Source organism: Balaenoptera physalus (assembly GCF_965194825.1).
Source record: "Balaenoptera physalus genome assembly, chromosome: 2".
NCBI lineage: Eukaryota > Metazoa > Chordata > Mammalia > Artiodactyla > Balaenopteridae > Balaenoptera > Balaenoptera physalus.
The window spans coordinates 31,823,062-31,839,556 of NC_138883.1; the positions used below are offsets into that span (position 1 = coordinate 31,823,062).

The following is a 16,495-nucleotide window of genomic DNA, read 5'->3' on the forward strand; positions in this document are numbered from 1 at the left end:
ACTTGTGATATGTGTTTTTGTATTTTCTAATTCTTCCTGGTTCAGTCTTGGAAAATTGTACCTTTCCAAGAATTTGTCCGTTTCTTCGTGGTTGTCCATTTTATTGGCATATAGTTTTTTGTAGTAGTCTATTATAATCCTTTGTATTTCTGCAGTGTCAGTTGTGATTTCTCCTTTTTCATTTCTAATTTCATTGATTTGCATCCTCTCTCTTTTTTTCTTAATGAGTCTGGCTAATAGTTTATCAATTTTGTTTATCTTCTCAAAGAACCAACCTTTAGTTTTTTTGATCTTTGCTATTGTTTTCTTCATTTCTATTTCATTTATTTATGCTCTGATCTTTATGATTTCTTTCCTTCTACTGACTTTGGGCTTTCTTTGCTCTTCTTTCTCTAGTTGCTTTAGGTGTAAGGTTAGAGATTTTTCTTGTTTCTTGAGGTAAGATTGAATTGCTATAAACTTCCCTCTTAGAAATGCTTTTACTGCATCCCATAGGTTTTGGGTCGTTGTGTTTTTGTTGTCACTTGTTTCTATGTATTTTTTGATTTCCTCTTTGATTTCTTCAGTGATCTATTGGTTATTTAGTACTGAACTGTTTAGCCTCCATGTATTTTTCACAGTGTTATTTTTTTCCTGTAATTTATTTCCAATCTCCTAGCATTTTGATTAGAAAAGATGCTTGATAAAATTTCAATTTCTTAAATTTTCCGAGGCTTGATTTGTGACCCAAGATGTGATCTATCCTGGAGAATGTTCCATGTGCACTTGAGAAGAACGTGTATTCTGCCACTTTTGGATGGAATGTCTTATAAATATCAATTAAATCTATCTGGTGTATTGTGTCATTTAAAGCTTCTGTTTCCCTATTTATCTTCTGTTTGGATGATCTGTCCATTGGTGTAAGTGGGGTGTTAAAGTCCCCCACCTTTACTGTGTTACTGTCAATTTCCCCTTTTATGGTTGTTAGCATTTGCCTTATGTATTGAGGTGCTCCTATGTTGGGTGCATATATATTTATAATTGTCATATCTTCTTCTTGGATTGATCCCTTGATCATTATGTATTGTTCTTCCTTATCTCTTGTAACAGTCTTTATTTTAAAGTCTATTTTATCTGATATGAGTATTGCTACTCCAGCTTTCTTTTGATTTCCATTTGCATGGAATATCTTTTTCCACCCCCTTGCTTTCAGTCTGTATGTGTCCCTAGGTCGAAGTGGGTCTCTTGTAGGCAACATATATATGGGTCTTGTTTCTGTATCTATTCAGCCAGCCTGTGTCTTTTGCTCAGAACATTTACTCCATTTACACTCAAGGTTATTATCGATATGTATGTTCCTATGACCATTTTCTTAATTGTTTTGGGTTTGTTTTTGTGGGTCTTTTCCTTCTTTTGTGTTTCGCACCTGGAGAGGTTCCTTTAGCATTGTTGTAAAGCTGGTTTGGTGATGCTGAATTCTCTTAGCTCTTGCTTGTATGAAAAGCTTTTGATTTCTCCATTGAATCTGAATGAGATCCTTGCTGGGTAGAGTAATCTTGGTTGTAGGTTTTTCTTTTTCATCACTTTAAGTGTATCATACCACTCCCTTGTGGCCTGCAGAGTTTCTGCTGAAAATTCAACTGATAACCTTATGGGGAGTCCCTTGATTAACCTGATACCATAGATATAGTGGACATGTGTGATGTTCTGAGGAGTGTCAAGATGATCAAATTATTTTCAAGCTATATTGTGGCAGAGAAGAGAAGGGTTAACATAGACTTGAAGTGAGATTTTGAATGTATACTGCTTTCCATCCTGAGAGAATGCTAACTGGTTTTGATCTTCCTTCCTGATAGAGACTGAAAATAATGTATCTGTCAGATCAATGGGTATATATCATGTGCCAGATACTGTGCTGATCTCTTCCAGTAAAGTTAATATACCCAGCACACTATGCATGTTTGAGACCTCTACTTGGGTAAGTTTATGGTAATTCACCAAGACTTATTTGATCTTTGCAGCAGAAAAGCAGTAAATTAAATGGGAATGTGATGTGGATCACCACTCTTCAACCTTTAAGTCATTAGTGATCTTCTCTTTCACTCATGATGTATTAGTCCTTCTGTCTTACTATTTTGGCTGGAGGTGCGTGGGTGTGGGGGAAATTTTTAGGTCCTCTTACTCGGTATTTCCTTCCATGATAACTTTTACTCCATAGACCAAAAAACCACTTTGAGGATACTGTCAGCTTCTGAGTTTAGGCACTCAGGACCCAGGGAAATTACCACAGAATGGGTTCATGGGCCCATTGGACCCATTGTGAGATGCCCTTGGATCAGGATTTTATTTCTTACATGGTCTCCTTCATGAGGCATTTTGGGTTCTTTGGTATCTGTATTAGGTCAGACCTTGCATCTGATAGTCCTAAAAAGATCTGAGTATTCCCTCTTTCCCCGTTGAATGGTTACTCTGGTACATGTGTATCCACTTGACGAACATGCCCCTTTGGGAAACAAGGTCCTGTTGGGGGAACAAGTTAGGGGAATATTTATTGTATATATATTTGTGATGACATTTCAGGGTCCTTCCTAAAAAATACCTGGTCTCTCCTTTAATTGGCAATAAATAGTCAGTGATATTCTGACTTAGGTCTGAAAACTGGACAAGAGATGCCCATTGCAGAAGTTTCATTAGTCTATTGGTCACCAGCTTTTGATCTTTTTTTGGCTGTGTAAGGTAATAAATGCCCTCATTATCTGCCCAGCTATCTCATCCCTAGTAGAACCAAAATCTATTAGACATGGCATCAAATACATTTATGTCAGGGCCCAGTGTTTGCAATTACAGTCTTACTGCCCATTACAGTAATTATGTCCACCATGTTGTTTTTAGTTAAGGGCTGTCTCCTTTTTTCTGCTATTATTGTAGGCCATCATATCTGGCCTACAAAGACAGCTACCACTGAGGTCCCAATGATGCCTACTTTCCTCTGACAAGTGAATTTCTTACTGCTTGAGTGAAGATAGTGTCCTCTAGGACCTCCAGATAAACAGGATCGGCAGTGATTTCTCTGGTCATTTGTAATAAATCCATTTCCTAACAAGCCTTCTTCCCTGAATATTCTGACCCCCAAATTCACTTAACTGCCAAAGTAGTTCTAGCATTTCCACCTCAATTATTATAGTCCACCAACATTTCCAAGCCATGAAGATGCAATAATTCCAGCAGCACATGAGGATAAGCTCTGAGCGTCTTTGCAAGAATGTTAAGTCCTAAGAACTTCCTTATTTAAAAGTTTTCCCTATGTAAGGACAACCCTCAGACTGGGAGAAAATATTTGCAAATAAAGCAACTGGCAAGGGATTAATCTCCAAACTATACAAATAGCTCATGTAGCTCAATATCAAAAAAAGCAAATAACCCAATCAAAAAAATGGGGGGAAGATCTAAATAGGTATTTCTCCAAAGACGACATACAGATGGCCAACAAGCACATGAAAAGATGCTCAGCATCACTAATTATTAGAAAATGCAAATCAAAACTACAGTGAGGTATCACCTCCTACACCGCCCGGGAGGAATGTAAATTGGTACAGATGCCATGGAGAACAGTATGGAGGTTTCTTAAAAAACTAAAACTAGAACTGCCATATGACCCAGGAATCCCACTCCTGGGCATATACCCTGAGAAAACCATAATTTGAAAACATACATGCACCCCAATTTTCATTGCAGCACTATTTACAATAGCCAGGACATGGAAGCATCCTAAATAGCCATCAACAGAGGAATGGATAAAGAAGATGTGGTATATATATACAATGGAATGTTACTCAGCAATAAAAAAGAATGAAATAATGCCATTTTCAGCAACATGGATGGACCTAGAGATTGTCATACTGAGTGAAGTAAGTCAGACATAGAAAGACAAATATCATATGATATCACTAATATGTGGAATATAAAAAAGAGGGGGTACAAATGAACTTATTTACAAAATAGAAGTAGAGTCACAGATGTAGAAAACAAACTTATGGTTACCAGGGAATAAGTGTGGGGAGGGATAAATTGGGAGATTGAGATTGACATATAAACAGTATTACATATAAAATAGATAACTAATACGAACCTACTGTATAGCACAGGGAACTCTACTCAACACTCTGTAATGACCTATATGGAAAAAGAATCTAAAAAAAGAGTGGTTATATGTATATGTATAACTGATTCACTTTGCTGTACACCCAAAACTAATACAACATTGTAAATCAACTATACTCCAATTAAAAAAAATTTTTTTAATGAAACATGAATAGAAATAAGAGCATGAGCAATTAGAAGTACTGGAAAAAGATATTTCATTAGGCTAAAATCTATAGCATTCATGGAAGAATGAATGACACATTAATAAAATATTAAAAATTAAAAAAATTTAACAAGTAAAAGCTTTCCCCTATATAATCTTATATTCTATTTCTCCTGATCCATTATCCTCAGGATATATTCCTATATATATCCTCCTGGCTTCTAATGGCATATATTAGCCAGTTCCCTATGTTCTCTTGAGAAAGGATCCAGTTCCTCTCATACTAAGAACTGTACAGCCCCACTTGGGCCATTTTGAGGACTGACCCTAGTTATAGGTCTAGATGCTATGAGGGGAAATTAAGGACAGATCTTCAGGAGGGCAAGCGTAGTCTTTGGTGCAGCATGGTCTCCAGGCAATGAGAGACTGCTCTCTTCTAGCAAGGGTTAAGGAATGAGTTCTCCTGGCCCAGAGCGTTCAAGAAAACCTCAAAATTCAAGTTTTCAAATGCATCCCCTCAGATGTCCTCATCCAAAATCCTAGGATAACAATTCTCTTCTAATAGGACCTTTGATTTTTACATAGGGAAACATGCCAGACATCTAAACCCAGTGATCTTTATAATTCTGCACAGTTATGACAAATCTTGGGTATTATTTTCAGTACAGTCTGTAGGATGAGATTCTCTGTAAATATTGTTGTAGAGGTCTTGGGACAGTCACACCACACCCAAGTTTTTTAACCTGAACCTGTAATTTTCTTTCTTCATGGCTTCTTCACTAGTTAACTAACCTCATAATTCTTGCATTTCTAATTCAAATACTAGGACTAATGTATAATCCAGGGCACTACTTCTGTCTCTACCTCATCCCAGCACACCACAAGTGAGAGTCTTTATTTACAATGTTGCAGCACACCAGTTTCTACTGGATGGACTATGTGTTCTAGTCGCAATCTAAGTAACTGATCCAATTCTAAAATCTCACATCTTATAGATCCTTCTTTTAAGGAACACTTCTGGTACCAACTGTTAGAAATGGACCCTGAGACAAGAATTTGAGTATGAGCAGTTTATTTGGGATAAAATTCCAAGATTTGAGTGCATGGTAAAGGAGTGGGAAACTGAGACAGGAAAGGGATAAAAGCAAATCAAGCATACATTAATGGGTGAGTGACCACATGAGCAACTAGGACACAATTCTACTGTGGACTCTCTGAGAGACACTGTCAGATACCTCAGAATTGTCCCATGAGGACTGGGGAAATTGTGAGATTTATTCGCAAAACATTCCTCATTGGTTAAGAGTTGCTTCCAGATGTATTAACTCCTTTTTGCTCCTAGCCTGCTCCATGGATGGGCCAAATACACTCCTGTAAAGTAGGAAGCCACTAGTCTGTATAGGAATCACCATACTACAGAAGATACATATGCATTTAATCCTTGCCTCAGCATCTATTTTCTAGAGAATCTGGGTACAGTATATGATGGTCCACTCTACATCCCCCTGTTCCACCTAAGTTCACTGGCAGCTGCAGGAGACAATTTCCATTCTCTGACAGTTTCCTATTTCAAATGCTGTATCTAATTTCTTTTCCTGACAGCTTTCTCCTACCCCATGGAGGAGTATTCCAAGGTGTGTTTCACATGACTTAGAGAGTCCGCAGGGAATGGCTCCAGTAGCCCACAGTGGAAACTTGCTCATAATATACTTTTTTTGTGCTTCCCAAATAAACTAACTCCACATAAACCCTGGTCTCAGCACATGCTTTTTGGGGAACCCAAATTTAGAGAGTAGGTAAGACTCTATGTTTGTTATAAGGAGGTTAATTTTATCCACTAATCTTGATATAATTGACATATTCAGCCCTAATTAACTCAGCCAACATAAAATAACAATGCAGCTTTTCCTCAAATTAGAAATATTGCAAAAGTTGCAGCTTCTTGTAAAAATTTGCAAGGAAAATAATATGACTCTAACAAATTAACTTTAAGATATAATACAGAATCTTAATTTACCAGTAAAGCAGTGAACAATGACTTATTCAATAAAGTGTATTGGGCTAACTGGCTAGCCATTTGAAAAAACATATGGTTGGATTTCTATTTAATTTCTTATAGCAAAATAAATTCCAAATTTAAGCATGAAAACTGAAGTCAACATAATCCCAGAAAACAAAAAGGATTATCTCAAAGTTATCTCAAGCGAAAATATAAAACCCAGTAAATATAAAAGAACATTAGATTGACACATTTGACTGTAACAAAATTAAAAATTTTTTATACAAAAAACAATTTCAAAAGAGAATGAGTAAATTGGAGCAGCTGCCTTTTGTCTCCATATGAACATGTATACATAAAACACGTGAGTCATTCTCTGATTTACATTCTAAAACTAAACAATCAGTTTGTCTTGGTTCTTGCTTCCCAGTTTCTATGGTCCCAATAGATGTCCTTTTCTTCTCTCTGTCTCTGGGTGATACATTGTTACCATCTAGTCCTAGAGTGCATCAAAAGGATGACCACAAAATGACAGGAGCACACAAGTAGAACACATAACATTTCAAAAGGAAATACTTTTCCAAAGATGTGATATTTAACCTCTGTTGAGAGAAAAATGGGAGTTTTCCAAGGCAAGGGGGTTGGGAAGGGTGGTAAACAGAATTTTGGGAATGGGAATTGATATACAGATGCGCAGAGGCATGACACAGCCAAGTATATTTAAAACAGAAAATAGCTAGAGGATGCAAAGTGTGCAAAGCATAATGGAAAATGATATAAAAAAGGTTATTTCAGTTGACAAAGAGTGGCATTTAGAAGTTATCTGGACCATCTACAGAAGATATCTGATTTAGAAATGTGTTTTCAAGAGACAAGACTTCCAGAAATACTGAGAATAGACTGAGGAGATGATAAATTGGGGACAGAAAGATGGCGATGGACAAGTACAAAGGGAGCATTATAAATACACATTTTAGATATTCAAAGTTCAATTTTGAACAAGAACTACAGTAGTTTTAAAAAGAAGACAAAAGTATCAATATTATTTTTACATTTCCTAATTAACTTCATGCAATTAATAATCCATTCAAGCATTTATTGTGTACTAGGCGTGTTCTAGGTATTGGGACTCAACAGTCAGCAAAAACAGTTAAAACAACCCTGCCCTCAGGGAGATTATATTCTGGTATTCAAAGAAAATACTCCCAAGAGGATACCCAAACTGCCAAATTAAGGCAAAGAGTTAGAGCAGACAAGCTTGGCTGGGAAGCTGAGGGAACAGGGTCAGGAGTTTTTGTTAAACAAACAATTTGTTTATACTTTAACAAGAAATCATTCCTTTCTCTCTTTTGGTTATCAAATAACCCCAAGAGGTTGTATGGGAAAGCATTATTATTATCCTTCTTTTCAGATTTTGTAGCACAGTGTTAGAAAATGTAAGTGATTTTTCCAACTTTATTACATCTCTTTTCATAGCAGTAGGTATTGTCACTACAGGGAATCCTGTCCTGCATATATACATCTTCTGGGCACTGATGAGATGTCCCATCACACCACTAAGGAAGGTCACATTCATTGACCTGATGTCTACAGAGTTCCCCTGATGGCATGAACTGCATTGCAGTCTTTGCTTGTTCTATGCATTTCACTGGGAAAATATTTCCATGATTCCAAATCTTAGTCCCAATCAAAATCACATAAGTACCCAAATGCTGATAAATGAATCCACTATGTTGACAACAACAAATACATCCTCTGCACACTCTGGGAATGAAAAGAGGCAAGACTCACCCCTGGGGCCTCAGATTTCTGTGCCCTGCCTTTTCTATGAGTCATATTTGTGCTCAAGAAACACAAAGAGGACTAACTTAGGGGGAAATGAGCTTTATTTGCTGCTTACAACAATGAACAGTAGATAGGAAAATGTTAGGAATTACCTTTGTTTGATGGCAATATTTCTGATACTGACAGAAGGCAAGGTCTCTGCATTTTTCTGTAAACTGTCAGAAATGTGCTCAGTTTCATGCATGTAGGAATATTTCTACTGCCAATAGACTAAAACTTAATCATGTATAGGCTATTAAATTTTAGGCATGTTCTTAATCGGAAGAGTGAGTCTTAGTCTTCTTGGATCCAAAATGTTTTCGAAGGTATATAAATACAGCAGGTAAAAGTAAAAGCAAAACAGATGAACTAAGAGTCACAACTAGTGGCAAGAAAACTCTTCTGGCAGATGCTGGGCCACTGTCAACACTACCTCCATTGCCTCTGTGTAGGCAATAGGGCGGGGACCACCCATAGCCGCAGTGGCAGTGATGTTTGTTATTGCAGATCCCCTTCATGTTGCAGGTCTCAGGGAAACAGACGTGTGACAGGAGAGACAAATTGACACACTTCTTGTGTATGCAGATATTTCCTGGACCACACATGGTACCATCTTTCACTTCACCAACATCAGGTGTATTCATCCCTAAGTGATAGTCGATACTCCAGCAGGTGACACCATTGATGTGAGTGTACTGCAAAGTTGAGTGATCTCTCAGGTGGGGAATGTCTCCCACATTCTCACACTGAACTCTCCCACAAAAGCTATCTGAAGTATGACATTTTAGGTATGTTGTGCCATTTATACCACAGTGGCCAAAACGGTTTCCCTGGGAGTTGATTTCTTTATAGCAACTCTGAGATGCACTCTTTGCACCTTCACCAAAAATCTCCCTGCACTGTTCATCATGCTTATTACATCTCTTTTGATAGCAGTAGGCACCATCACTACAGGGAATCCCGTCCTGCACATATACATCTTCTGGGCACTGATGAGATGTCCCATTGCACCACTCTGGAAGGTCACATTCATTGACCTGATGTCTACAGAGTTCCCCTGATGGCATGAACTTGCAGTCCTTGCAACAAAGCCCAAAAGCACAAGCAGCCCCAGGCCTCAGAGTGCAGTTCAACAGACAACAGGGATCTTGTTCACACTGCTTTATAGATCCACAGTCACACTTCTCTTCTCCTTCAATCACACCATTCCCACAGCGCTTCAGCATAAAGACTGCCCCTGGAATTGGAGGACTGTGCAGACATGATCCCTGGTTTAAAATGGTCTTTGTAAAATCTGCATAACTACAGTTCGTGAATCTCTCTGCTGGCACTCTGATAGCATTCATGATACAAGCACTTTGCCCACACAAACAGAATTCTTCATCATGTTGCATACCCAGAGTATGACCTAACTCGTGAGCTACGGTGAGGGCAAAAACAGACCAGGGGTCTCCTTTGAAATTATTAACTCCACAGTCAAGAGGAGGACGACATATTCCTGCCACATAGGCTATACCGAGGACACTTATAAATGAATTTTTAATGAAAATATGTGCGGCATCATACTGTAGCTGGGAAAGACTGATTTGTTTCCACTGAGAGAAATTCTCCAGAACCTGTTCTATGCTTATCATTGGGAAAACATTTTCATGATTCCAAATCTCAATCCCAGTCAAAATCACATAAGTACCCAACTGCTGATAAATGGAATCCACTATGTTGACAACAACAAATACATTCTCCTGCACCTTTGAGAAATTACTTTGAGAATAAGTGAAGAAATTGTGATCTACCACCACAACCAGCTCCAGAAACCATAAATGGGTCCACCAGTTATAAGTAGAATTTTGTTTCAGAGTTGATTTCTCAGCCTCTTCAAATTCCAACTGTTGGTGTGCTGCTTTATTTGTTAAGCCACATCTCATAGGTGAGAATTCTGCCTCATTAGTGTTTATCTTATAAACCAGGTGTTCAAATGTAGTAGAGTGCCTGATGGGCTGGATTTCATAAGTAAGGTCATTTATCTGCAGCATTCCTTGAAAGCCCCCAGCACAAGTACTGAGGGAAACCAGGGACTCGGGGACCCCCTCCACATAACCATGAAAATAGCAGTCATTAGGAACAAAAGGATGATCCTGGCGAAGGGCGTGCTCTTCCGTGTAGGTGAACACTGGGACGGGTCTGGAGACCAAAATCTTCTTAACCCTCATGTGGACAACATGTCTTCGGCCCCCAAACTGCAGGCTGTAGGAGAGCCAGCCTGGAGCATTTGCACCTCTGCCCCTGTTGGTAACCTTCAAGGGGATCACCACATCTGGGGAGCTGAGGCTTTGTGAGCGCCTAGCCTGGGAGAGGCCAGAAGGGAACAGAGACACCTCAAGCCAGAGCAGTACAACAACTCTCATGGACACCCTGGCCTCACCAATCACCATTATGGAGCAGCCATTATGGAGCCATCTGTTCAGAGAAAAACAATGTGAGGCACTGCTGATCTGGCTTCTACCTCTGAGCTGACCTTTAAGGATCTGTGTCCTGCCAGAGTTACACCATCAGAGCTGCAGTGCTGAAAGTGAAAATAAAAAGAAGGGTGGGGATGGTGGTGGGATTGGGTAAGAAAAGTAGGAGAGAAAGAATTTGAATGAGGAAATACTGATTAATGAATCAAGAAAAAGCGTTGGATTTGCTTTCAGTAAATGGGGGGTGTGAAGTTAGAGGGGGCATAGATAAGACAATATTGGCCATATTGATAGTTGATAGTTGTTGGAGTTGGATGATAGGTACTCGGGTTTTCATTATACAATTATCTCAATACAAATAGGTGGTATAAAAATCTCCACAATAAAAAGTTAAAGCAAAACTAAAGAAACTTCAGAGTACAGTGACTCTATATCTTAATTTGTCCAAGACTATGTTGGTTTATGCCTGTTGTCCTTGCATAACTATTGACACCTTCCCCTGTCAAAACTGGAGAGGTCAGAAACAATTACAACAATTCTTATGTCAATTTGCATCAGTCTTATGATTTACTTTAGACTTTCTTTATCTCAAGTTATCTACTTGTCTCCTTGCTATATTCTAGTTCATTCATAACTCTATGGGACTGCAAGGTCATTGAATGCAGGATTTATGATTTTAACTCATTTTAGTATCCCCTATAAGACCTAATATACTTCTCTCTACAGTGAAAAATGGAAAAGGGAGGAGGGGTGGTGAAGTACTTGGGTTGTAGATGAATGCCACTTAAAATGTATTCATATTTGAATATAATTTTTATAAGAGAAAAAAATCATAAAAACTGACATCTTCTAAAGGAATTAGGAGGACAAGGTTGTTCTCTCCAGGTACCTATAGGAGAATACCAAAGATAGGAGGAAATGACTTATGAAGGGATAATGAGAATTCATGAAATTTAAAGGCTTGGGAAAAGGAACTCTGTCTTCTTGGGGCAAAGACATCAGAGTGCCTGGTATTTTAGGATTGCAAGGGAAAATTCCCAATATCTGCTCAAATATATTTACCAACAGTTTTTGAAAGTGAAGAATTTCTGTACCTGGCATACAGTCTGACTGGCAACGTTCATTAATTTGTTTCCTAATTCATTAAGCAATTATTTATATGTCTGGAGCATACAAAGTATAGGATATTGTTCTAGATACTAGGGAAATAAAAATATAGAGCATTAAACAAATTATCAACTGAGTGAAGAAAGATGTGGCAGGAGCAAGAATAAGCTGTAGAGGGATCTATAACATTGTATTCAATATTTATATATTATATGCCCTCTTCTTTGGCCGAGGAGAGTGTCCATAGACAACATCATAGTCTCAGCTAAGTGACAAAAAAAGGCTAAAAAGCAATGAGCCTATGGAAAAACAGACAAATCATCAGATTATTATAATAGGATCTGAACCAGATTAATCTGAGGCTAATAAAGGTAAGGATTCAGGGATCCTTATTGTATAGACCTCCATAAACACCTGGGAGGTGCTTAGTAATGCAGTTTATGAGAGTCATCAATATAAAAGTGTTCAAAATTAGTTACTACACAAGAAAATTTGAAGTGCCCTGAAATATTACAGCTCATAAGTTAAAGACTTGATGTTTCCTGAAATTCAATAATTTATGTAATTTTTTATTGTATTACCAATAACAAGATGTAAAGCTGAATTTTTTCTAAACTGTCAATAATAAAGAATAAATTTTGATCGAATATGCTAGGGATAGGCAATTAACTTTCTGTTCTCTCCAGAGAAAATATAACAAAATAATACTTATAAGGGAGGCAATTAAAGAGAAAGCAATTATAAAACCAGGAAAACATAGAAGTGTGTCAGGAAGTTAATATAAGTATTGGGTTTTTAAATTTTTGTGATGTTTACAGTATTTTCAAACTTTTAAAATTTATTGTTTGTTGTGATTTCTTCTTCATGCTAAATAAATGTTCATTTTTGTACTTATTGTAATTTTCTATTCTTTTTCTTAAAGTGGCCTCTCCTCTTGTAGATGCTTCAGGCTCAAAAATTTGATTTCATACATGACTGTGATAAATGTACTGACAAAGGTAAGTTCAGTTTCTTATGAGTAAACATAGGAAGAGCAACTAAGCCAAGCTAATCTGAGAAGCCTTGCATGGGAGATATGAAAATGAAGATGCCTGACCCAGTACCAGTCATCTCCTGGACTCTAAATCCATTTCTAGTCAATACTTCTTTTACCCTGATTCAAATTCCTCTATATCATTCCTCCATACAACTTCCCCTTTATTTCTGCAGTCTTCACTTGATGAAATAGAGATAGAGAGAGAGAGCCAAAATCAACCCTCAACCTCTTCACAAAGCTCCCTACACATACTTACCTTATTAAACTTGAGCTTCCACAGAATTTACTTCTTGCCCTAAAGCTCACTCTAGAGAAACCCAAATCACAGAAGTCATATGTGCTTTATGGTTCACAGGCTGGGTTCCTGTTTTCCTCATCGCACAAAGTCAAATCCAAACCATTTATCCAGCTGCGTTCAACTACAGTAAGTTTTAACCTTCCTTTCTCATTCTTCCATCAACCACTCCCTATAATTCTTGCAAAAATTTCAAGGACTTTGACACCTGATAGAATTATTCTCTGTCAAAAACCCTGCCTTCATCATAACTAATGGTAGCAAGTATATAGACAACCCATTTGAAAACCAGGAGGGTTTTTCAATGAAGTTTTTTTTATTTTTGTACTTGTTTTTTAAGTCAAGTTTTTTTTTTATAAATTGAAGTATAGTTGATTTACAATATTGTGTTAATTTCAGGTGTACAGCAAAGTGATTCAGATAGATAGATAATTTCAGATTATTTTCCATTGTAGGTTATTAGTGGATCTTGAATATAATTCCCTGTAGTATACAGTAAATCATTGTTGCTTATCTATTTTATGTAGAGTAGTTTGTATCTATTAATTCCATACTCCTAATTTATCCCTCCCCATTCCCATTCCCCTCTGGTAAACATAAGTTTGTGTTCCTTCTGTGAGTCTGTTTCTGTTTTGCATATAGATTCATTTGTATTATTTTTTAGATTCCACTCATAAATGATATCATATAATATTTGACTTTCTCTGTCTGTTTTACTTCACTAAATATAATATTCTCTAAGTCTATCCATGTTGCCTCAAATGGCAATATTTCATTCTTTTTATATTTGAGTAATATTCATATATATATATATATATATATATATATATATATATATATATATATATATATATATATATATATATATATCATCCTCTTAAGCCGACTGTCTGTTGATGGGCCCTTGCGTTGTTACCATGTCTTGCATATTGTAAATACTGCTGCTACGAACATTGGGGTGCATGTATATTTTCGAATTGATGTTCGCGTCTTTTCTGGATATATACTTAGGAGTGGGATTGCAGGATCACGTGGTAGTTCTATTTTTAGTTTTTAAAGGAACCTCCATACTCTTTTACGTAGTGGCTACACCTAGTTACATTCCCACCAACGGTGTAGGAGTGTTCCATTTTCTTCACACCTTCTCCAGCATTTTTTATTTGCAGCCATTCTGACAGGTGTGAGGTGCTATCTCATTGTGGTTTTGATTTACATTTCTCTAATAATTAGCGATGTTGAGCATCTTTTCATGTGCCTGTTGGCCATCCATATGTCTTCTTTGGAAAAATGCCTATTTAGGTCTTCTGCCCATTTTTTGATTGGGTTGTATGAAATGTTTATATATTTTGGATATTAACCCCTTTCTGGTTACATCATTTGCAAATATTTCCTCCCATTCAGTTGCTTGTCTTCTCATTTTGTTGATGGTTTCCTCTGCTGTGCAAAAGCTTTTAAGTTCAATTAGGTCTCATTTGTTTACTTTCACTTTTGTTTCCTTGCCTGATGAGAGAGATCAAAAAAAATATTGCTATGACTTATGTCAAAGAGTGTTCTGCCTGTTTTCTTCTACAGGTTTTATGGTTTCAGGTCTTATATTTAGATCTTTTTTTAAAATAGAAGTATAATTGATTTACATTATTATATTTGTTTCAATATTTGTGCAGGTGTACAGCATAGTGATTCAGTATTTTGCAGATTATACTCCCTTATAGGTTATTACAAGGTAATTGCTATAATTTCCTGTGCTATACAATCTACCCTTGTTTCTTATCTATTTCATACATAGTAGTTTGTATCTGTTAATACCCGTAATTTGTTCTTCCCTCTTCCTCTCCCCTTTGTTAACCACTAGTTTTTTTCTATATCTGTGAGTCTGTTTCTGTTTGGCATATACATTCATTTGTACTATTTTTTAGATTCCACATATAGGTAATATCATACAGTATGCCTTTCTCTGTCTTATTTCGTTAAGCAGAATATTCTCTAGATCCCTGTCACAATTTCATTAACACAATTTCATTTCAATGTCACAATTTCATTCTTTTTCATGGCTGAGTAATATTTCATTCTATGTATATACCATATCTTCTTTATCCATTAGTCTGTGTTTGGGCACTTGGGTGGCTATTTTAAATAGTGCTGTTATGAACATCGGATTGCATGTATCTTTTTGAGTTATTGTTTTCATTCATTCTGAATATATACCCAGGAGTGGGATTGCTGGATGATATCGTAGTTCTATTTTCAGTTTCTTAAGGAACCTCCATACTGTTTTCCATAGTGGCTGAACCAGTTTAGATTCCCACCAACAGTGTAGGAGGGTTCCATCTTCTCTGCACCCTTTCCAGAATTTTTTATCTGTGATCTTTTTGATGATAGCCATTTTGAGAGGTATGAGGTGATAGCTCATTCTTGTTTTGATTTGTATTTCCCTGATGATTAGCAATGTTGAGCAACTTTTCATGTGCCTGTTAGCCATCTGTATGTCTTCTTTGGAAGAATGTCTATTCAGATCTTCTGCCCATTTGTTTGTTTTCTTGATAATGAGTTGTATGAACTGTTTATATATTTTGGATATTAACCCCTTATCAATCACAGCATTTGCAAATATTTTCACCCATTCAGGTTTTTTTAATGGTTTTATGTTTATGGTTTCCTTTGCCGTGCAAAAGCTGTTAAGTTTAATTAGGTCCCATTTGTTTCTTGTTGCTTTTTTTTTTTTTGCCTTAGGAGATGAATCCAAAAATATATTGCTACGATTTATGTCGAAGAGTGTTCTGCCAATGTTCTCTTCTAGGAGTTTTATGGTTTCAGGTCTTACATTTAGATCTTCAAACTATTTTGAGTTTGTTTTTATATATATGGTGTGAGTAAATGTTCTAATCTCATTCTTTTACATGTAGCTGTCCAATTTTCCTAGCACCACTTGTTGAAGAGACTGTCTTTTCTCCATTCTATATTCTTGCCTCCTTTGTCATAGATAAATTGACAATAGGTTTGTGAATTTATTTGGGGGATCTCTATTCTGTTCCACTGATCTCTATGTCTGTTTTTGTACCAGTACCATGATGTTTTGATTAATGTAGCTTTGTAGTATAGTCTGAAGTCAGGGAGCCTGATTCCTCCAGATCCATTTTTCCTTCTCGGGATTGATTTGGCTATTCTGGATCTTTTGGGTTTCCATACAAATTTAAAATTTTTTGTTCTAGTTCTGTGAAAAATGTTATGGGTATTTGGATAGGGATTACATTAAATCTGTAGATTACTTTGGGTAGTATGACCATTTTAACCATATCAGTTTGTCCAATCTAAGAGCAAAGGATGTTTTTCCATCTCTTTGAATTATCTTCACTTTTCTTTATTATTGTTTTCTAGTTTCCAGAGTATAGATCTTTCACCTCCTTGGCGAACTTTATTCCTAAGTTTTTTATTCTTTTTTTGATGGGATATAAAATGAGATGGTTTTTTACTTTCTCTCTCTGATATTTCATTG

General features: G+C 36.7%; 1 protein-coding gene across 1 annotated transcript; it reads right to left on the reverse strand.

Annotated features, from left to right (window-relative positions):
- Nucleotides 1-632: 632 nt before the first annotated feature.
- On the reverse strand, nucleotides 633-13,319 carry LOC309655846 (disintegrin and metalloproteinase domain-containing protein 21-like). Its single transcript, XM_082451634.1, has one exon. It carries the CDS (start codon nucleotides 10,538-10,540, stop codon nucleotides 8,384-8,386), a length of 2,157 nt encoding a protein of 718 aa, XP_082307760.1. The 5' UTR covers nucleotides 10,541-13,319; the 3' UTR covers nucleotides 633-8,383.
- Nucleotides 13,320-16,495: the final 3,176 nt, after the last annotated feature.

Coding starts and splice junctions, on each gene's coding strand:
- LOC309655846 (XM_082451634.1), bottom strand. CDS start 10,540: ATGGTGATTGGTGAGGCCAGGGTGTCCATGAGAGTTGTTGTACTGCTC.